The sequence below is a fragment of the Notolabrus celidotus genome, chromosome 11 (assembly GCF_009762535.1).
Source record: "Notolabrus celidotus isolate fNotCel1 chromosome 11, fNotCel1.pri, whole genome shotgun sequence".
NCBI classification, from domain to species: Eukaryota; Metazoa; Chordata; class Actinopteri; order Labriformes; family Labridae; genus Notolabrus; species Notolabrus celidotus.
The window spans coordinates 22,215,979-22,237,240 of NC_048282.1; the positions used below are offsets into that span (position 1 = coordinate 22,215,979).

At 39.4% G+C, this 21,262-nt stretch overlaps 3 protein-coding genes across 8 annotated transcripts; all 3 read left to right on the plus strand.

Annotated features, from left to right (window-relative positions):
* The first annotated feature begins 593 nt into the window (after positions 1-593).
* Positions 594-4,091, plus strand: lsm14b (LSM family member 14B). 4 transcript variants are annotated; one of them, XM_034696171.1, is made up of 9 exons: positions 595-860; positions 1,578-1,741; positions 1,839-1,965; positions 2,090-2,269; positions 2,446-2,532; positions 2,647-2,808; positions 3,189-3,324; positions 3,415-3,576; positions 3,732-4,091. In XM_034696171.1, the coding sequence occupies exons 1-8, from the start codon at positions 740-742 to the stop codon at positions 3,572-3,574; spliced, it is 1,137 nt and encodes a 378-aa protein (XP_034552062.1). In that variant the 5' UTR covers positions 595-739; the 3' UTR covers positions 3,575-3,576; positions 3,732-4,091. The 4 variants fall into 4 exon arrangements, with proteins under 4 accessions (XP_034552063.1, XP_034552062.1, XP_034552061.1 ...); XM_034696172.1 differs by having other exon boundaries at positions 594-860; positions 2,105-2,269; positions 3,415-4,091; XM_034696170.1 differs by having other exon boundaries at positions 596-860; positions 3,415-4,091.
* A 673-nt stretch (positions 4,092-4,764) lies between these two features.
* Positions 4,765-14,541, plus strand: LOC117821659 (calcium-responsive transactivator-like). 2 transcript variants are annotated; one of them, XM_034696090.1, is made up of 11 exons: positions 4,828-4,916; positions 5,655-5,731; positions 5,832-5,916; positions 6,154-6,286; positions 6,663-6,914; positions 7,861-8,025; positions 10,555-10,656; positions 11,184-11,276; positions 11,436-11,555; positions 11,655-11,782; positions 12,429-13,819. In XM_034696090.1, exons 1-11 carry the CDS (start codon positions 4,848-4,850, stop codon positions 12,453-12,455), a joined length of 1,251 nt encoding a protein of 416 aa, XP_034551981.1. In that variant the 5' UTR covers positions 4,828-4,847; the 3' UTR covers positions 12,456-13,819. The 2 variants fall into 2 exon arrangements, with proteins under 2 accessions (XP_034551982.1, XP_034551981.1); XM_034696091.1 differs by lacking the exon at positions 10,555-10,656 and having other exon boundaries at positions 4,765-4,916; positions 12,429-14,541.
* Positions 14,542-16,207: 1,666 nt separating this feature from the next.
* Positions 16,208-20,405, plus strand: mtg2 (mitochondrial ribosome-associated GTPase 2). Of its 2 annotated transcripts, XM_034696429.1 has the most exons (7): positions 16,208-16,312; positions 16,617-16,735; positions 17,803-17,950; positions 18,071-18,186; positions 18,288-18,506; positions 18,606-18,744; positions 18,893-20,405. In XM_034696429.1, coding segments are annotated over exons 1-7 (1,125 nt in total). In that variant the 5' UTR covers positions 16,208-16,311; the 3' UTR covers positions 19,276-20,405. The 2 variants fall into 2 exon arrangements, with proteins under 2 accessions (XP_034552320.1, XP_034552319.1); XM_034696428.1 differs by having other exon boundaries at positions 16,245-16,735.
* Positions 20,406-21,262: the final 857 nt, after the last annotated feature.

The following is a 21,262-nucleotide window of genomic DNA, read 5'->3' on the forward strand; positions in this document are numbered from 1 at the left end:
CATTGCTGCCTGAGCTCATACCACACATCATGCAAACACACATACACAGTACTCTTAATACATGAAACACACATACATTAACAAACACACACACTCTTTTTATTCCACTACTTTATTTTATTTTATTTTTCTTTACTTTATCTGTATTTATTTACATCTTTATTTCTCTACCTTCTTATTTTTTTATGTATTTATTTTGGTGCCTTGGTCCACAGTATCCTGTAACCTCTTGAGTCCTCTGCCTCCCTCCTCCTCCTTCCGCTGGATGGAGGAGGAGGAATGGACAGAAAGGGTTAAAACACCCTGAGCTGTCCCACCAGGCTCAAGAATCACCTTAGCCTTAGCTGAGCTGCAGTGTAGACGTTCACGATGCATACTATATTACACAGAATGTATCATACACAACATAATAGTTACGAAATGTATATGTTTTGCTTTTTTTTTTACCAAGAGCCCAGAACTGATTCAACGAGATCTGAAAGTCAAAAAGTTATTGTCAGTCGATAACATCCCCCAACCTATGGCATTATCAGTCAAACACGATGAAAGCCAGACCTGTCAGACCTGGCAGTTAATCAGAGTATGCCAGGTGCATTTGCGCCTCAATCAGTGGGAGTGGTTTCAAGTCACCTGAGAACGCAGATAAATTGTTTGTGGTCTCTCCGTGGCTCAAATGCTCGCTTTTCACTTGATTTCTTTTAGACATTTGACCACAAGTGTTCCTTGATATTCTCCAGACATGAGTTCAGCTAAGCCTTGCATTGGATGTAAAATTGCATTAATTTCTAAAGCCCAAAATCGGTATGAGGGTATTTTGTACACAATTGACAAAGTGAACTCAACAGTGGTCCTTGCTAAAGGTAAGTGGTCTTGGTTTATGCTAAGGGTTGCCAACTTTCTCACTATGGTGGTGTGGGCATAATGTGTGAATTCAATGTATATTCATATTCTGATTCAACTGGAAATGCAGAAAGTTTGTATATTCCCTTTAATCCTTACTGTGCCATTATGTAACCTCATATGAATAAACCTCAAAGAAAGCACCATTTGGCTCTTTACACCAAAAAACAGGCAACAGAAAAATGAAATGCAAAAGAGGAGTGACTCACCAAATTTACTTTTTCCATGGATACTTTTTGCTGCTCTTAACTGACTCAAGCAGTCTTTTGTCCTTTTGCACAGCCAGAGAGAAGTCCCTACATGACAAGTCACAGTTTACAGATATTTGAAGTTCATTTTTGATCAGCTCTGTGCTGCATCTGTTTGAGTATGACCATTTAATTGCCATCAGAGAGAAATCCTCTGTGATTGGATGACAGGCGGTGTGATTGGCACATGATCTGCCGTTTTATCTGATCTAGGATCTGTAGAGTGCAGTCTGCTGTATTTACAAGAGTTAATGGTCAATATACGGGACAATTGAGGTCCCGTATGAAACAAACCAATTTAGCCCAATATACGGGATGTCCCGGTTAATACGGGACAGTTGGCAACCCTTATGCTTGACAGAATGAGTTAACACGATCAAATTATTACTGTCCCTCTTGATAAAAAACAACAACATTTTTCTCAATTAGTGAGGTGTTTGGGAACTGAGGGACGACCAACTGACAGGCCAACACCACCTAAAGAGGATGTCTATGAGTACATCACTTTCCGTGGAAGTGATATCAAAGATATTACATTGTGTGAACCTCCAAGATCTCACCATGGCCTTCCTCCAGATCCTGCGATAGTACAGGTAAGAACTCCACGGTTCATACCCTGCAGTAAAGAGCCCTGAAGCAGACACGATATATTAAGACACAGATCATGTCTTGCACCTCCTTTTTGTTCAGTCATCTATTGCAGGGTCTTCTGGAGGCTACCCGCCTCATGCTCCATTTAGCCCGAGGATGCCAGCTTATAATCAGCTCGCTCCTGGCTCTCTCCTTAATCAACAGTATGCTGCCGCTCTTGGCCTTGGTGAGTTAATAAAATGCTGATTTATTCCAAGTAAACTGACCATTAACTCTCTTGTTTTTGCTAGCTGAATTCTTCCATATATGTTGTCAAAACACTGCAGGGTTGTGTTGTGTTTTTCATGCAGGTCCTGTACTTCCAGGCTTACATGTTAGAAGAGGTCCTATGGTGGAAAAAGCTGTACAAACCCTCCATGTGGACAGATCGAGAAGGCCTCTGACAGCAACCCAGGAGCAGTGGTGGGAAAGGAGGCCCCCAAGGACCAGAAGAGAGAGTCCCCAGCCCAGAAGAGGCACTGGACCAACCAGTAAGTACACAGAATCAGTGATGAAAAGCAAGGTAAAATACAAACTTCAATCAACTCTTTCACTGACCAAAATGTTATTTTTTGAGGGATTCTTCCTCAAAATATTTATTTGAATACATAAAATGATACAGTTGCAATTTTAAATATAAAGTCTAAAAATTGTTTGTCAATTTGAGGGAGGTGGGGGCCCGGCCTGCCCAGCGCTGTGCATGAAACTCGGCAGCAGAATAATGAAAACAGGCCACCTCCCAGAAGGAGACAAGGTAATTTTGAAACACAGCTCTGTTTGAAAAGGGAAAAAAATCTAACATTTCCTTGCTATAAATAACAAAGCATTTTCCTGTTGACACCCAATGCTTTTCAAAAATGTATTATAGGAGCCCGGAGACGCAGGAACCGTAGCAGAGGTCAGCTGCTGGTGGCTGATGTTCCATCTGCTACTCTGAAGTTCGACACAGACTTTGATTTTGATTCCTCAAATGCTCAGTTTATGAAGGAGCAGCTCAAAAAGGAGAATGAAGGCAGGATGAATTCAAAATGTTGGTTCTTATCACAAACACAACTTTTTGTATTTCCAGCTTCTGTTTTCTGACCCATGTTTATAGACCACATTTGCTCAACACTTTCTTGTTGTAAGCATTTCCTCTTATGAGTAAGCTCTAGTTAAGTTTTTGGCGTTGTTCAGCCTTTGTAAGACCAATTACTCATGCACCAGGACATGGTTAGCAGTGTCTGTGTTTATGGCTCTCTTCCATGAGTTTTCTTCAGTTTTAATTCAAGTGTGATTTATTCCATTTTGGTGGTCAGTAAATTGTGTCTACCAAAAAGGATCTAGGGTTCCATTGTTTTTGTCCTTTTTAAACTAGATTAGGTCTTCAATTACAAACTTCAAATAATCAGCACATATTTCTGTCTGCAGTTAGAGTTCTTGAGGTGGAGGAGAAAGAAAAAGAGGAATTGCACTTGGTGACAGATGACGATCAGTTTGGACCAAAATGCTATTATGACAAAGCAAAGTCTTTCTTTGACAACATCTCGTCTGACAAGAAGTTCAGGTAAGCTAGTGGCCTTTTCTTAATCATCATCTTAAATGCATGCTTTGTGTTTGTAGTGTGACAGGCTTTTGGCCTCTACTTGTGTTTCAGACTGACATGGGCAGAGGAGCGAAAGCGCAATCTGGAGACTTTTGGGGTCCCTGGACGGTTCTTGAGGGGCCAGGGCTTCAGAGAAGGATATACTGAACAAAGAAGACGAGAAATTGCTCAGTCTCAGTCTACTTACAGGACCAGGAGTGGACAGTTTTGAAGGTCAGAGTTGGATACAATGGTACTCTAGATAACCAGTCCTTGGCTTAATGCCCTAAGTGTATAATTATATGAAGCAGCTCTGTCATAGTTCAAAGAAGTGTCTACCTTTATTCCCCCCCCTTGTCTTATACTTGCTATTTTTTTTTTGGCTGCAGTTTGGATGTGGATGCTTTGCTCAGGAGATGGTCCATATATTAGTGGTATGTTTTGAAATTATTATTTTTTTTTCAATTTAACAGGAAGTGAATATTTACGTTTCTACTTTTTGCTGCTTGAAAGAGCTTCACTCCTTAAATGTATTGTTTCATATTAGAAATTTGTGACTTTAATTGCCTCTTGGGGATCCTCCTAAAATATGTACATTATTGGTTTCATGAAATGGTGTCGTAAACTTTGAATATTGTCACATAAAATTAATTAAATGTCAGTGTATTTAAAAGAAGCTTGTGTATTGCTTCGTTCTGTAATGTTAAAGCAACAAATGAGATTCATGTAAATAAATTGCAAATTGCTGATGTGCTTGTCTCGTGCTTTCTGGAAGTATTTTACATATCTTGTAGTGAGGTTCAGTGAGCTCCTTATTCTTGTTTTTTCTTTTCCTCCGTGTTTTATTGGTATTCATTCCCCTTGTTTTTTCATGGATAACATGTTTTTTATTATTATTATTATTATTATTTAACATGCTGAAAACGTTGTCCAAATATGTAAGGTATCAAAAACAACACTATCTACATCAAAACAACACTACATCATGCTGAAAAAGCGTGGCAGATGTGAGGTGAATAGGGATATTGTAACAAAAGAAACTCTGTATTATTAATTGGCATTCAAATCTTTTTGAAGGCGCTTGCAAGAACTATCGCAGCCACTCTTTATAAAAGCTCCACCGGTCGCCCTGAACAATGTGGACTGATTGGCTTACTTGAATCAAAGCATGCCCCGTTTTCTAAAAGGGAAAGTGGTAGGCTACTTACTGTCCGGATCATACCAAAAATGAGGGAGGGGTGTTTTCTCACTTTCGTGTAAATATTCATTTCTCTGTTATGAATTGCATACAGAACCTAAAAAAAATCCGCATATACCTGATGTGAATGTCTCCTTTAGAAAAGGTGTATTCATTTTTTAAAATATCCCCTCTATGCAATAGAGAATTCACTCGTCAACCCCCTTCATTTTGTTGTAATGGACACACTATGAAGCCAAATAGAAGGTTGCGCTCATGATAATAAATATTAGAATAAAAGAAGCGCTTTTATTTCCCATATGACAACATGTCGGTGGCATTTTCATCGGCTCGCCCCAGGAGTAAAGGGGAGGTGACACAGCAAACCATTCAAAAGGTAATAATGAAGAATTGTCACGGCGTTCGAGATGAAATATTCCAGTCTGGGTGGGAATGTGCGCTCTTCCTCTAGTGCAGCATGAAAGTATAGCCTGTGGTGAATATTAGAAGAAATGGCAACTGGTATTGTAACCGTACAGTCAATTGAAGGTGCCATACAAAGCCATGGCGGTAACGGAGCCGTCTGTTAAATAGGTGCAGCTGGAGCAGTTTCCTTGAGATGCTTTTTTTCACGCTGCTTTGTCCTGATAACTAAAGAGTGTTTTATAGCTGTTTGAATACACACTAGCTTTAGGTTCTATGACTAATACATTGTAACACCTTGCTGCGTTTCTGTCATGTCAAAAATAGTACTTTGTTTTTATGTCACTTGCTTTTGCACAAAAATATGTTAAAATATAATTCATATTGTAGAAAGAAGGGAACTGAGCAACATCAGATAACTCCTGAGCCATATGTTTCTCAAATTGCTGCTGCTTCCATCCTCGACTGAACCGGATGTTTCCGGTAAAAAGGCAGCGAGACAGGGACTTTGAAACCATGTCCTGAATAGAAACTGTGAGAAGCTGCTGCTGCTTTATTTGGCTCCATTACGAAAAAAAAAAAAGAAAAAAGTGACCCAGATAAAAAATGATTTTAGGCTGGCTGAAGTTCTAAGAAACCAGGACAGTATCACTACAATGTCTCAGTTGCATAGAATACTGAAGTTGTACTGCTGTTTTGCTGTTTCCTAAAGATGCTGGATGAAAACAACCATTTAATACAATGTATAATGGACTACCAAAGCAAAGGGAAGACAGCTGAATGCACACAGTAAGTGCTCATTTTTCTTAACTCTACTTGATGACTTGTGAATGTTATATTTAAGTAAAAGTGACTTCAAATCTATGTTTCAATTCCCTCTTTTTTTCAGGTATCAGCAAATACTGCACAGAAATCTTGTTTACCTGGCCACGATAGCAGATTCCAATCAGAACATGCAGTCATTACTACCTGCGGTGAGTCCTTTTGGAAGTTTCATGTACAAAAAACACAGATTTCTCTTTATCAGATGTGTTGTACATCCCCACAGGTCACCTTTTAAACCAAACATGCATAACAAAATCAATTTTGTAAAAGTTTGTAGTGGACTGAACTAAATTTATATGGAACAGCACAAAATGGATTTCAATATTCACAACATCCAACATCTTAAAATTGTTTTTCTATCTAATGAACTATAATTTTCATTCCAGCCACCCACAGCTAATATGTCTATGGGTCCTGGAGGGATGGGTCAGAGTGGAGGACACGCTCCAAGCAACCTAAATGACAACATGGCACCAGGACTGCCCCCCACATCAATGATGCAGAGCCAAATGAGCAATGGTGAGAAACTCTGGCCCACATTACATTCCACACACAAAAAGCTACACCTTGCTGCCTGTCTCGAGTGCTTGTCTGATCCTGATTTTCCTGCATGCTTGTGTGCAGATCTACAGTAATATCATGTCTTGTATGTCACCATGTCTCTTTTCTTTGTGGTCATACTCCCTGCAAGTGTCTTTGGGCTGAAGTTCAGCTGATGATCTGATAATTAGATTTGTTTGCAGCCGCAGCAACACCTTCTCCTTTTCGAATTTCCCGACACATTATTTAAACTAATAACTCCATTGACAACTGGGCAAGCTTTCTGTACAGATGAACTGAATGTGGGACATGGGGACACATGCTGGCTGCTCTGACTGTGCACGTGTGTTGTCAGGCCCCAGCCATGCCCCCATGCAGCAGCAGCATCAGCAGCAGTCTGGTCAGGTGCAGTCGACTATTCCCCCTGCATCGCTCAGCGGCTACAGCAGCCCGACCTCTGCCCCCGGCTACAGCCATGCTGCACCCTCCTCCCAGAACAGCATGATCCAGGGCCCTGTGCCTGGCTATGGTTCCTCCTCCTCTTCTTCCGCCACATCCTCCTCTTCCTCCTCCTCCCGCAGCAACCTCAACATTCAGTCTAACCAAGGTGAGCCAGGAAAAGGGGAGCGCAATCATCAGAGATTTATCCAATTTTATGGAAGACTCATGAATTAAATGCACTGATGGTGCAAGTTTTGCACATAGAGGAAGTAAGTAATTGGAAGAAAACTTTTCCAGGGTTCAGGGTGAGGTAGAAACTGAATAGTTAGAGTTTGAAGATTTCTTTCAGTACTGTTGAATGTGTTCATGCCAAAACATTTTCTCACATATGTATCTGCTCTTAAAACTCTGTTAATTGCCTCCTCGTCCAGTGTAACAATCAAACACATTCAGTTCATCAAACTGGTCTCCTGCCTCCTCTACTTTTCCTCCTGCTTCAGGCTTTACTTCTCTTTATCTTTGACCCCTGACCCTGAGATGCAGCCCTCTCCCTCCCTGGATGCATATGCATATTTACTATGATTCTGTTTATGCACCAGCTTCATCTGCTTTGTTTGCATTTACACTTCAGAGTTGCACCTTGAAAGCATCAGATACATTTCTGCCCAAAAACAGATAACTCACTTTTTAAAACATTTCAAAAAATATATTTTTTCAATTACTAGCTTTAGGTAGTATCAATCAACTGAAGTTGGGTGGCTTTGACTAAGTCAAAGTTAGATTACTAATAAGAGGTATCTTAAAAATGCATCTTTATTAAATATGTACATTAAAAATAAATATGTTTTTTGAAATTTTATAAAAACAGAGTTATCTGTTTTTGCAAATGAACTTTTCTCTCTTTAAGGAGATTTGATAGATCCCTGACTGCTTTGAACCCATGTTGGCTTTACCCTGTTCCCTGATTGCCGTCAATGTCCTTCTATATTTGTTTATTGAACATTTTAACTGTGCTCATTTCTTCCCTCTCAGATCTCAGAATGCTTATCTGTTATGTGCTTGTGTATAATAACGTATAAGTTCTCTCCTCTATAATTTAAATTCCCCCCCAGTCACCATGATGCACCAACAGTCTGCCACTCCGCACTATTCCTCAGCCCAGGCGGGGGGGCAACACTATCAGGGACAGCAGGCCATGGGCATGATGGGTCAGGGGAGTCAGGGGAACAGTATGATGCCTCAGAGACCCATGGGATCCTACCGCTCCTCACAGCAAGGTAGGTGGTGAGACTCTTACATGCCAGTTCGGTTTGGCACTGCCAGAGGGCTTGGAGGGTTTGTGCTGTCGAGTGAGTGTTAAAGTACAAACTAGATAGATGTGTGAATAGAGTTTGGAACTGAAATTGTCAGCAGATTTCAGTTTGGCTCTGAATGCCACTCTCACAGTTTCCAGAGTGTGTTACATTTTGCTGCGTGCATGGTACTAGAATTTTGCATTCAAAGACCATAAAGGGGTGTTAAAGTCTGGAAACAGGTCAATCAATCAATCAATCAATCAATCTTTATTTGTATAGCGCCAAATCACAACAAACGTTATCGCAAGACGCTTTTACAAACATAGGAAGTCTAGACCACTCTAGCTCAGCTGCGCTCCTGTGACTTTAAGAAACAGTCTGGAGATGTATCTTTCTTGTCACATTTGGTTTCCAACCCTGTAAATCACTTTTGCTATGTCAGTGTGTGCCTAATAACACCTCCACCCGTGTCCTGTTATGTCTTTGAAGTGTGAAGACTAAGCACATTGTAACTCAGATATATAAAAAGAAAGAGATACTGTTTCCAGAGCAACTGAGTACGGTCGTACGTCCTCATGCACCCTGGTACACTATTATCCTTGCATGACTCTGGGAAGTATTTCCAGGTTAAAGCTGTGTTAAAGCATAGCTGTGTCCAGATTCATCTTGGTGATTGCTCGTGGGGATGTTGCCAAGACTCCCCAGTCAGCTGTTGCTCCTTGGTCACATTGGAAATGATCCAATATGATGCCAAGAAAATGTTGCTATTGCTGCAGAAGGGAAGATAACGTGTCTGCTACAGTTCATCTCTGTCAATGGAGACTTTTGTGTCACTTGTGTTTTGGTTAAGTTATTAGACTCGTTAATATATTTTTGTTCTTTTGTGTTTGGCCCTGAGTTTGATTAAATGTATAGGTAAAAAAATGAGTGGAATCTGGAGTTTCTGCACACCATCACCAAGAAGAGATCAGATTTCCCCTGATTGATGAATTTTCTGTCCAAGTTTTCACCTCAAAACTAAATTTATTGTCATTTGTTTGAGCTATTTATAGTAAGTGTTCCACCCTATTGAGTTTTTCCAAAAATTGTGTTTCCTTGTAATAGCTTCCTTCATGGTATAATTTCAGTCAATGGAAAATGATCACAAGCATTTTCCACACAAGACTCAAAGGTGCAGTGTGTAAATTGGCATTAAGCAAAACAGACTTGGTAGAAATGGAATATAATATTCACAAGCATGTGTAAATTAGTGTATAATCGTATAGTGTATAAAAATAGTGTTGCTTTTTGATAACTTAAAATGAGCCTTTTATATCTACATAAAGAGCAGGTCCCCTACCACGGAGGCTGCCATCACTCAAGGCCATGTTTCTACAGCAGCAGAACAGAACTAGTAACATACACATTTTTGTATTTAGTGAGTGGCTGTCTGAAATGCAGCAGTTTAAAGATTAGGGTTGCAAAGGGGTGGAAAATTTCTGGAAAGTTTCTGGTAAATTTCCATGGGAAGTTAAGCTGGCGAATTTTGGAAATATTCCAAATTGGAAATTTTCCATGGGAATTTATGGGAATTAACTGGGAATTGAGGGTAATTTAATTGAAAGTTATCATATCCAAGCATAAATATTTGTTTTGTTATAAGCCGACACCAATCCAAAATAATACAATTAAAACTGATTTATTTAAGTGTTGAATATTTTATTGAACAATCAATTCTTTCATTGAAGAACAAAAACATGAATGTTGTGTTAAATATTACTCATCCCCCCTGACCCAACCCATTCAAAAATGAAAAATAAAATGCAATCCCAACAAAGTCCCATTCAAAATGTTAAATGAAAAGAGCCCCTCTCCCATCCACAAATTCCACATGCAAATAAAAAAGCATATTCTTTCATGGAATCTGGTTGTGTTAGTCAGGATTATGGTAAAATATATTTTCCCCAACTATGTTTAAGTTCCCTTTTAAGAGCCAACCTTCAATTTTGTAAATTCCTGGTTTATTCCCATTTATTCCCATGGAAAGTTCCAACTTTGAAAATTCCTGGGATTTTGCAACCCTATTAAAGATAAAGAAGAAGAGGGTGGTTGTTGATTGGTGATGAGTAAAAACTTGACAAATGTAAGATCTTACATATGGCCACCATCTCTTCTGGAGCTTCACCAACAGGAGGGGTGAGCAAGGGGGCGTTCCGATCTAGGATCTAACCGCTAGATATCAATTAATATTTATACACACTGTACCTTTAAAACTGTAATTTCAAACAAACGTCCTCTTTATTGTAGTTGTATATCTACATGATGACTTCAGCTGTCCATAATGTCATCTCTTACAATCTTTTATGTCTTATGTCAATCATGGTATTCTAATCCACATAATATGCTAAGACTCCCCTTCAGTGTCCTCCCTAAATTGCCCCGGTGTCCTGTCACAGCCCCTTGAGCTTCCAACTCATCGTCCAATTGGTCCAACTAAGTGTTTAACCAATCGTGATGTCGCCTGTCTTGCAGGATCTGCACAGCAGTACATGGGACAAGACGAGTTCTACGGAGAGCAGTATGGACACACTCAGAGCTCCAGCGAGCCCATAAACCAGCAATATTACCCTGATGGTAATCATGCACATCCATAAACTTCATACACACAGCTCTCAAACACACAAACCCCCATTATAGGCCATTACAATTCCTCTCAGCACTATCCCACAGGCTTGAGCCGCATTATAGCAGCACTGAAGCTTCAGCTCTTCTTCGCAGTCATCGTCTTTTGCTTTTATTGCAGGGGATGAAAAGTACTGAAAATCAAAAGACTGCCACTGGTCCCAATTCTGTTCCTCCCAGTGTGTCTGTGTCCATACTGTCCCCTTTGGTGTGCGGAAATTTCAGATTTCAGAGTGTGCTTATAGCAGTGTGTCGAAGAGAGCGTGCAAACTTCCTCCTGGGTGTTTCTTGTGCTTTGTGCATAATATAGAAGTTAGAAGCCTTGAAAGTGTTTGTTTATGCCTGTGATACTGTCATTGCACATTTATGCAGCTCTTTTTTTGTTTCAAAATGTGAATAATATTTTGTTCTTCTGCATGTTAGTGGGTTTTTACTTGTGTGGAGGAGTCTTTGCATTCGTTGGATTGTGTTCTGCACAGGTCATGGAGAGTACTCATATCAACAGTCTTCATACGGTGATCAAGGCTACGACAGGTCTTTTGATGACTCATCACAGCATTACTATGAAGGAGGTAACAGCTTTTAATACTAAACTAGTGTTGCATTTTTATGTTCATTTGATGACTCATCACAGCAACACATTTGTAAATCTGTCCAACCCTAAATGCAGAAGCTCTAGCTCAAACTTTATGTTCAATAGATGATGTGTACCTGTGTTTATATGCCTCCAGGTAACTCTCAGTACAGCCAGCAGCAGGCTCAGTACCAGCAGGGCTCTGGCCAGCAGCAGCCCTTCAGCCAGCAGCAGTACTCGTCTCAACAAGGCTACAGCGGGCAGCCACAGGGATACGGTCAGGGATAGGAACCCATTTTGCCTGTTGTGTATAGTCATATGAACAGAAACATCAAAGAAATGAACAAACAAATTGAAAGTATCCTCTCTGCAACAGGTCCTGGACAAGGTGGATCCTCTCAGTATCCTCAGTATCAGCAGAGTCAAAGCCAACAGTACGGATCTTACCGCTCCTCCCAGGGAGGCCCTGGAGCACAGACGCAGAGGCCCTATGCTTACGAACAGGTACATCAAATAAATCACACTTCCCAGATTGTTTTGAATCTCTGGAACTGGCATTTCTAATACTCATAGCTTTCTACAAAAGAGGAAATTATGTATAATTTTCTGCACCAAATGCTTTTCATAGCAGATTTCTAGGTTAGAAAACTGTAAGAAGAAATGTCTTTTATGTTTTGCTTCATTTCTTAAGTCTTTTTTCTCGAATCTACCTCTTGAAATGTATGATAAAGTATCACAATGTATGATAAAGTCCAGATTTGATTTAGTAGTTTGAGGTAAACCCTTCATTTGTAAGAAACCTTAACCCCCCTGTTATGTTGCGGATCAAATCGACCCTTTATAAAGTCTATTTTAGGCAATACATGCCTTCCAAACCAGCTAAATGCAGCAGACCCAGGGACATTATTGCTGTTCCAGAGAATTGAACATAACAGGAGGGTTAATCTTTTTTGGTTCATACTTTTTCAAATTCAACTCTAACATGATTAAGCGTGAACTATTACAAAGTGTCATGCACATAAGAATAATGAATTAACGGAAAAAACAGATACTTTGCAGTCTGTTGTTGCTCAGCTAATAACATATAAACAATAAAATAAGGGAGACGTGTATAATCTTTGTTCTTTGTGTGAACACTTTTGCATTGTAGGGTCAGTATGGAAATTATCAGCAATAAGACACCACAGCGTTTTCCAGTTGGACGAAGTGAAAATGGGACATTTTAACCGCGACTGGCTCAGCTGTTGAGAGGATGATCTGGCAGCATTGTGTTTTTTTAATCTTCTCATTAACAGTCATTTTAGCTAAGAACAGATCAACTAGTCGTTTGATGCTTTTGTTACTGTTTTGCTCACTACAGGGTTGTTGCCAGTAGCTTGAGGTGTGTAGCACTCTTGATGGCTGAAAATTCAAACTGCTTGAATTGAGCAGTATCGCCTCGTCGAATTTTACCTCTGTATCCCTCTTTTTCTCTTCTGTCTTTGCTTTTCACTCGTCTTAACCTGTCTCCTGCTTTTAATTTGAACTTTATTTCACAAGCCACCTTTTTTATTATTCCTTTTGGTGCTAAAAGCAGGTCAGTGGATTTAAAAAGCAAATAAGAAGGCTTGAAATGTCCCTTTATATTTACCTAAATGACTTAAAGCAGCTGTTAAAGCATGCTATTACATGTCATGATGAGGGAAATTGATTTAACAAAGGTGAAAATGTTTGTCTGAGACCTGACTTGATCAGGGGGTTTATTATTAATTCAACTGTGATGTGTTGCTGTGTATTCAAACATCATGTGTTTTCACTGTTCTTAAGTCTTACAGTAGTCATAGGCACATCCAGACTTAAAAAGTGTGTATCATTGTCCATGATAATCATGCATCGTGGTAGTACTGTTGACACTGTGTTTTCATTGGAGTTAGTCTACACAGACATTGTTAGTGTGTAAAGATTAGAATGGTTCACTAATCTGATGCCATTACATCTTAATTTGACATACATATTGCCACTTTGTCAGCACTTTACTTTACAGTGACTGTTTATGTGTCATCTCATATTTTGTATTGTATTGGATTCAGGCTGTTAATACAAATGATCCTCAAAAAGCCAAAGTAACACAGGAACAGAGCAGCTGTGTGTCCTGCACCTCTACTTCAACTCGTGCAATACACTAGGTCAGTCATGTTAAAGTTTGTTCTTATAATGAGCGCACAATGATTATCATTATTTGTACTTTCTTGACAGACAACAATGGAAGAAGTTAGGGCTGATTTGTCTAATGTTTTATGGTAGGTTGTAGGTTTTAACTTATGTCATATTTAAGGTAATTATTTTCTGTAAAGATATGTAACTTAAGGATAGATTATGTGAAGTTTTTCATTACAAATGCGAAGTTTACACATTCTTTTTCAATGAAAACTTTAACCATCATCTTTTGCATTAGTTGTAGAACATAATGTTAAGAAATAATTGAAGTGTTAAAAGTGTAGAAAAGGTATTGAAAGTTAATTCTTAGAGTTCTTAGTGTACATGTTGTACACTTGCCTTATTTTATCTGTCTATCTATCTATCTATCTATCTATCTATCTATCTATCTATCTATCTATCTATCTATCTATCTATCTATCTATCTATCTATCTATCTATCTATCTATCTATCTATCTATCTATCTATCTATCTATCTATCTATCTATCTAATCTTTTGTGTTTATTTTTACTTATAAGAACATAAAAGGTAAGACAACAGCTCTGGCTCATCGCAAATCACTGTTTCTAACTGTTAAATAAGACTTTAAGGTATCCCCATGAGAGTCCATCATTGCAGTTTATTCTGAATTACCTCAGATTGGTATAATAACACAAACATTTCAGTCATTTTGCAGGGTAAATCAAGTATGACAGATACCTGGCTGTTAAACAGCTAAATAACTTTGTGCCGCTCGACAGTGACAATCACATCCCTCTCCATACCACTGCATTGATTCAATTTCAGTGTTTCATTTTACTGTAATTTCAACAGGTAAGCATGATTTTCCCAGTTCTGTGTAGTGTATCACCAGAGTTTTGGGCGGTACACCTTGTTTATGTGTGAGAGAGTGAGTGTTTGTGTAAGATAACACACGGGAGAGAGACAGAAAGATTGTGAGTTAGAGAGAGTAAAGTTTCTGTGTATATTCAAAATATGAATGTCGTTTACTTATTCATTGAAGACTGGCTGATCTTTTCTGCTGTCTTTTGTTACTGTTTGTGATATTAAAAGAAACTAACGACACTTTTTGTAAGTCTGAATTTTGTCAGATAACATCAGAAGTCGCATGATATTTATAATGTTATTATCATTATTTTACTGTAGCCTACAGAAAACATGCATACCAGCCTTTGTTACATGGGCACTTTAATACAGGGGTTCCCAAACTTTTCAGCCCATGACCCCCAAACATATAGGTGCCAAAGACTCATGACCGCCAAAAGTATAGGTGCCAAAGACTCGTGACTCCCAAAAATGTAGGCGACAAAAACTCATGACTCCCAAAAATGTAGGCGCCAAAGACTCGTGACTCCCAAAATGTAGTGACTCCCAAAAATGTAGGTGCCAAAGACTCGTGACCCCCTATTATATAGGTGCCAAAGACATACAACGTTTTTTCATAGGATAATTGCATATGAACAGCCTCTCAGGATGAATTTTGAAACATCATATTTCTGAGAACAAACTAAATGGTGTGTGAGTTTATATACATAGGCTATACATATATATATATATATATATATATATATATATATATATATATATATATATATATATATATATATAAATGGTACATAAACACACACATATGTATGTGTGTAAATACTGTATATATACAAATATAAACAGTATATAAACACACACAAACACATATACAGTTGTGCTCATAAGTATACATACCCTGGCAGAATTTATGGTTTCATGGGTAGTTTCTGTTGTCTTTATGATATAAAAAGAGTAAACACAGTTCAGTCAGACAACACACGTTTAAATTGTTTATTGTAGCAGCAAATACATATTCATGTTTGGTGCCCAGGCTCCGGCCTCATCACTCCCTGCAGATAGGTTTACATGGAGACATTGAGGAGTGATGAGCAAAACATACTAAACACCCCTCGGAGCCTGCAGGTGGATGCTGGGGAGGCTGTGGGGATGAAGACATTTTCAGCAATAGGCATGCAGCAGCAGAAGCATTGACAGGCAGAGGGAGAGATGGGAGATTTTCCCAGTTTAAATAGACCACCAATTTGAGAGGCAGAGGGCAGGATTGGATGATGGTTATGAGAGTGGGACATGTGACATGTACAGCATTGCAGCTCGAGTTGTCTGCCTGAACTAGCTTGCAGGCGTCGCTCCATTTGTTTGGTAAAAATGTTGCTTCACCCAACCCCTAACCATGAGTGAAAAAAAAGTTTTTCTCTTATCATTCATATTCTCTGAAAAATGGCCCAAAAAAAAATCACAAATTCTGCCAGGGTATGTAAACTTATGAGCACAACTGTATATAGATGTCCAGCAAATTTGGTCATATATGAGTTGATGTATGAAGTATGTTAATTACAATACCTTAACTAATGATGTATTAAACACAGTGTCATTACATGAAGTCATAGTGACAGGATCATGAGTTCATGGTGAACAACAGGAATCAATAATTATCAATTCATACAGATATTCATCATGAGTCATGCATTACTTCAACATGAATTAAGCATTATTTCACTAAGGAAACTGTTCCATTATTGTGAAGTGTTACCCATTAAAATGGATCACTGAACGAGTGGTTACATAAAATGAGTTTTCATGTCATTTAATCCCCAAAAACATTATTCAGGTTTTATTTTTTACTTTTTCCATTCCAGCACAGAAGGTGGCGGTAGAGGGCCAAGACGTGGCAGCACAAGCGCACAACCATAGACAACGCAGTATATGCATGAACTAGATTGTCCTTTTGCGCTTGCCGTAGTTGTCAGGATGTGTTCCCATGTGTGTGCCTGACCCAAACATACAAACAGTAGGTGTTAGCCGGTGTTCAATTTTTTAAAATAAATGAATTTACATCTTGAATCGAGGTTAGAGCTATGGCAGCTGTTTTTCAGTGTGATTGAAGACAGACTCCCTTTTTAGTCGACGGTACTGAAGTGTACAGAGGCATTGTAGCTCCATAACTGAAGTCAAACCTGATGTGTCCTCTACACTTACAATGTTAGCGACGTGGTCCAGACTAATAAGTGTCCGGCGGCTGTCTCCGGACGCTCTTCTGCTAAAAGCATCATTTGGTCAGGAGGTGAGATGGAACAAGTCTATTTGTTCTCCAGTGTTGACAGTGTGGAGGTGGAGGATCCCTGGTGTTACTAGAGATGTGAGCACCTCCTGCAAACTGTACGCCAAAGTCCGAGAAAGCTCGAAGAAGTCTGAGATCTCTGAGAAGAAACTGGTAAGTGGATCACCTTCTTAAACGACTAAAAACAGCATATCTTTTTCTTCCAATCACCTCAATGTGTTCTTGTACACGACTTGTAAACTATCAGTGTTACTTCAGGCTGTCATATGAATATTTCTTGATTTGGACCCAGTGGTGGACAAAGCACACTTCTTCATTACTTAAGTCAAAGTATTAATCCTCCTGGCCAAATATTACTCCAATACAAGTGAAAGTTTCTCTGTTAGATTATTACTTGTGTTAAAGTACTGAAGTACTTGCTTTTAAAAATGCTTAAGTATTCAAAGTACTTTTTAAAATATCTAAAAACTTTGTATTTTCAAAATACATATGTGCAGTCAAGAATACATAGGAGTACATTCTGTTACATTATGTTTATTTAGAAAATTTAACTTGAATTCTCAAACAATTATACCATTGAAAAAAAATACAGAAACCAAGTTACTCCAAGCACAGACAACTTAGTTTGAAATGTTCATCTGTAATGAAACAAATGTAACGTAGCTCAACACGCTTTCTCAGGTTGGACAGTGAATGTTTGTTTGTTTGGGCAGAGTGGGAAACAGGGAGAACATTTCAAACGATAAGTATCATTCTTCATTTCTAAAACCTCTAACACGGGCTGAAGATGTGACCATGAGTGCTCAGGTGGAGAATTATAGCCATCATTACCACCTCTAAATGAACTGCATGATCTGAGTGAAACTGGTCTGTGTTTGCTCCATGTTTAACTGTGGAGATGCACAATATACAGGTATGACTAAACCACTGAGACAAACAGAACTACACAAACACATTTTACTGTGTCAGGGATCAGATTTCAGAAAACAGAAGGAAATTCATGAGCTGACTTCAAAGCAAAAGTAGTGAGTAACTAGAGCATTGATAGAAATGTAGTGGAGTCAAAAGTACAATAATTGTCTTCTGAATGTAGTGGAGTAAAAGTAAGAAGTGTCCCAAAAAATAATACTCAAGTAAAGTACAGATACTCAAAAAAATTATTTAAGTACTGTACTCAAATAAATTTACTTTGTTACTGTCCACCACTGTTTCGACCACAGACACGTCACTTTATAGACCACCGCCGTGTGAAGCTCGTGGCTGGCTCGGGTGGAAGAGGAGCCAGCAGCTTTCACAGTGAGCCACGAAAAGAGTGGGGTGGACCGGATGGGGGTAATGGAGGAGATGGAGGGAGCATCATCATAAAGGGTAAGTTCAGTACATGATTATATTTTAATTGATACTTGTTTTCTGTGCACATTATCCAATTTCCCATCCCATCTTTGAACACCACAGTTTAAAACATTTTTCTGATTTGTGTACATTCAGCTGACCGGTTTGTCAAATCGTTGGCTAAAGTGGTTCCAGTTTACAAGGGAGAAAATGGGCAACCAGGTAGCAGCAAGAACTGTTATGGCAGGAATGGCAATACAACTTATATTCATGTAAGACCAAGCCTCTGATCATGAGTGACACATCATTTCTGAACATTTTTCTATCATAAACTTACTACAAAGCCAAACTTTGACATTTTTTCCTCATAAAGGTACCATCAGGCACTGTGGTGAAGGAACTGGGACAGACAGTTATGGACCTTTCTGTGCACGGCCAGGAGTATCTGGCTGTATTTGGAGGGGCTGGTGGGAAGGGGAATAGATTCTTTTTGACAAATGAAAACCGTGCACCAATGACGGCGACCCCAGGAACAGAGGGCCAGGAGAGGGTCCTACAGTTTGAGCTCCGTACCATGGCCCATGCTGGACTGGTAGGAAAAAGACACCTTTTATTTTGAAATAGCATTGACATTCTTCCCTTGAACACCATGAATATGAATAACTGATTATATACATCTTTGTGCCATAAGGTTGGGTTTCCTAATGCTGGGAAATCTTCATTGTTGAGAGCCATCTCCAATGCCAGGCCTGCTGTTGCCTCTTACCCTTTTACAACACTCAATCCACATGTTGGGATTGTCAAGTACAGGGATCATGAGCAAGTTGCAGGTAGCTGACTTTAAGCAAACCCTTTCAATATAACAGAATCAGTGTTATTAGCTCACAACAACATTGTTTAGTTGTAACTGGATCTTCCTTTGACTAACATCCTGCCCTTTTCCATGTTCGGCTTTAAATTTGACCCTTCTCTGCTTAGTTGCCGACATCCCAGGCATCATCAAGGGAGCCCATCTAAACCGAGGCCTGGGCATCTCTTTTCTGCGTCACATAGAACGCTGTCGTTGTCTCCTCTTTGTTCTGGACTTGTCGTCTCCCGAGCCCTGGACTCAGCTCCAGCACCTGCGTTATGAACTGGACCAATATGAAGCTGGTCTCTCCCAGCGGCCTCAGGCCATCATAGCCAACAAAATGGACCTACCTGAGGCCCAGGAGAAACTAAAGACTCTAAGAAGCCTCGTCACCCAGCGGGTCATCCCTGTGTCGGCACTCACAGGACAGAACACAGAGGAGCTGATCCTCCACCTCAGAGAACTTTATGATGGCAACATCCAAGAGGAAGGGGAACCCATCAGGTGGTAGTGAAGTTGTTTCCTCTTACTCTATTGACAGAGGCAGTGTTTCCCACACATAGATGATACTTGGGCGGCCTGCCTAAGTAGATTTGCCACCCATACAAGCATTTTCCTATTTTCTTTTACCCGTCGCCATCAGTCAGAGCCGGCACTAACTGACCTGGTGCCCTAGGTAAGATTTCAGCTGGTGCCCGTCGTATTGTAACCAACTCCACCAACAATCACATCACAAATACACTATACAAAAGAACATAAATAAAATGGTAATAACACTGATATTTAGCAGGAGAAAAAGCATACAATTTCAAGTAGTAGTAATAGTAGTAGAATTTATTCAATCATTATATAACACATTTTCTATCTAATTAAGCTAACAGCTTCCAAAGTGAGAGGAAACAACAAAAACAGTAAATCATGAACGCTTATAGACTTCAAAAACTGCTTTACAAACCATTTTAAAACATTAAAAGAAATTAATCGCAAGCTTTTAAATGTATTCTGGCATCAGTCCTCAATTTAAGCCCAAATTTTATTAGACAAAATAATATTATTTATCCTATTATCTTCAAAATTTCACTCTCTCTCATTTGGGGTGCAAGTGGCACCCCCTATGGTTGGCCGGCGCCCCTAGCATTTGCCTATACTGCCTATGCCACAGACCGGCCCTGCCATCAGTGACTGGTAAACAAGTGTGCACTCGCTCCGCACCCCTTCCATATGTTTACGTGAAGTATCTGTATACAATCAGAGAGAGAGAGACATTTGTTGTCTCGTTAAATGCATTGATTGCAGTGCAACACCTCATGTTACATATGAACCTGCAACTTGTTGCTGTCAAAGTTATTTTGCACTCTCTGAGTTCTGCTACGTCAGTAAAAACATCCATCCCAACGTGAAGCTTACATAATCACGGAATCACAAGTGAAACTTTTTTAAACAGTTCTGTTGTTTTTGCGACTTTATAAAACATACAGCTGATGAAGACAAAATGCATCAATGAAGGCCCCCCCTCCATCAAGCAAGCACCCCACCAAGTATAGGACTATTTTGTGGGAAACACTGCACTTGTGCGGCTATAGTCCCACTGGACAATAAAGAATGTATTTAAATTCTTAATAAATCCAAAGTTTGAAATAATTGTTTGTGTGCCTTTGTGAAAAGTTGTGAACAAAACTGGAAATATTTAAAACCTTAACCTTAAACTGTAAATATAGCTTTTAACAGCTGTCTACAACATGGGTCTGTTGACTTATGCCATGTAACAATGTAGTTTGAATTGTTTTGATTATTTGCCAAGGGCCAAAGAGAGAAAATCCATTGATATTCAGTCAACAGAAACAGATTTACAAGCACACAGATGCGTAGTTTTTTAGGATAGTTTAAGATTGAGGGAACACCGCACTAGAATACCAGCTTGGTAGTGATGATGCAAATTCTTACAGGAACCAGCAGAGGGCACTGGTTACATCCCTTTAGATGAACTACATTTGTAGCCAATCCTATTTTGTAGATTTTGCAGAGACAAAGTGATGACAACATTATGGTTTGACAACCTTATTTATTACAGGCTGTAATTCAAGCCTAGGCAGCTAAAGTGCGTGTTTGAGAGGCAGCCCAGAAGCACACCTGTGAATGTGTGCTGCTGGCTGGTGCACAAACAAAACAGAAGCAAACGGTTGTGCTTGTGCTTTGGCTGTCATTCCACAGGGAGGTTTTGTTTGAGGCTTAAAAACAACAGGAGTAGGGTGAGGCACAGCTGCCCTTTGACCTCATGTCAGCATTTACTGGGTACTGCTGCTGCTCTTAACACATTTTTATTCATCGGGTGTTTTACCAACAGCCCTGAGCTGATGTATATTTTATGATGACAATGCTACTGTAGAGTATTAATGTACTTTTCAATTAAAAAAAGACCCACTCTGAGCAAAGTTGTATTTGAGATCTTGATGTTTTAGCATTAATTCTGCACATAGATCTATGGTAGAGGAAAGGAG

Coding starts and splice junctions, on each gene's coding strand:
- lsm14b (XM_034696171.1), top strand. CDS start 740: ATGAGTTCAGCTAAGCCTTGCATTGGATGTAAAATTGCATTAATTTCT. Junction 2,270..2,445: donor AAGAGGCACTGGACCAACCA/GTAAGTACACAG, acceptor TGTCAATTTGAG/GGAGGTGGGGGCCCGGCCTG. Junction 3,325..3,414: donor TCGTCTGACAAGAAGTTCAG/GTAAGCTAGTGG, acceptor CTTGTGTTTCAG/ACTGACATGGGCAGAGGAGC.
- LOC117821659 (XM_034696090.1), top strand. CDS start 4,848: ATGTCGGTGGCATTTTCATCGGCTCGCCCCAGGAGTAAAGGGGAGGTG. Junction 5,732..5,831: donor AAGACAGCTGAATGCACACA/GTAAGTGCTCAT, acceptor TCTTTTTTTCAG/GTATCAGCAAATACTGCACA. Junction 11,277..11,435: donor ACAGCATTACTATGAAGGAG/GTAACAGCTTTT, acceptor ATATGCCTCCAG/GTAACTCTCAGTACAGCCAG.
- mtg2 (XM_034696428.1), top strand. CDS start 16,502: ATGTTAGCGACGTGGTCCAGACTAATAAGTGTCCGGCGGCTGTCTCCG. Junction 16,736..17,802: donor AGATCTCTGAGAAGAAACTG/GTAAGTGGATCA, acceptor TTTCGACCACAG/ACACGTCACTTTATAGACCA. Junction 18,187..18,287: donor GCAATACAACTTATATTCAT/GTAAGACCAAGC, acceptor TTCCTCATAAAG/GTACCATCAGGCACTGTGGT.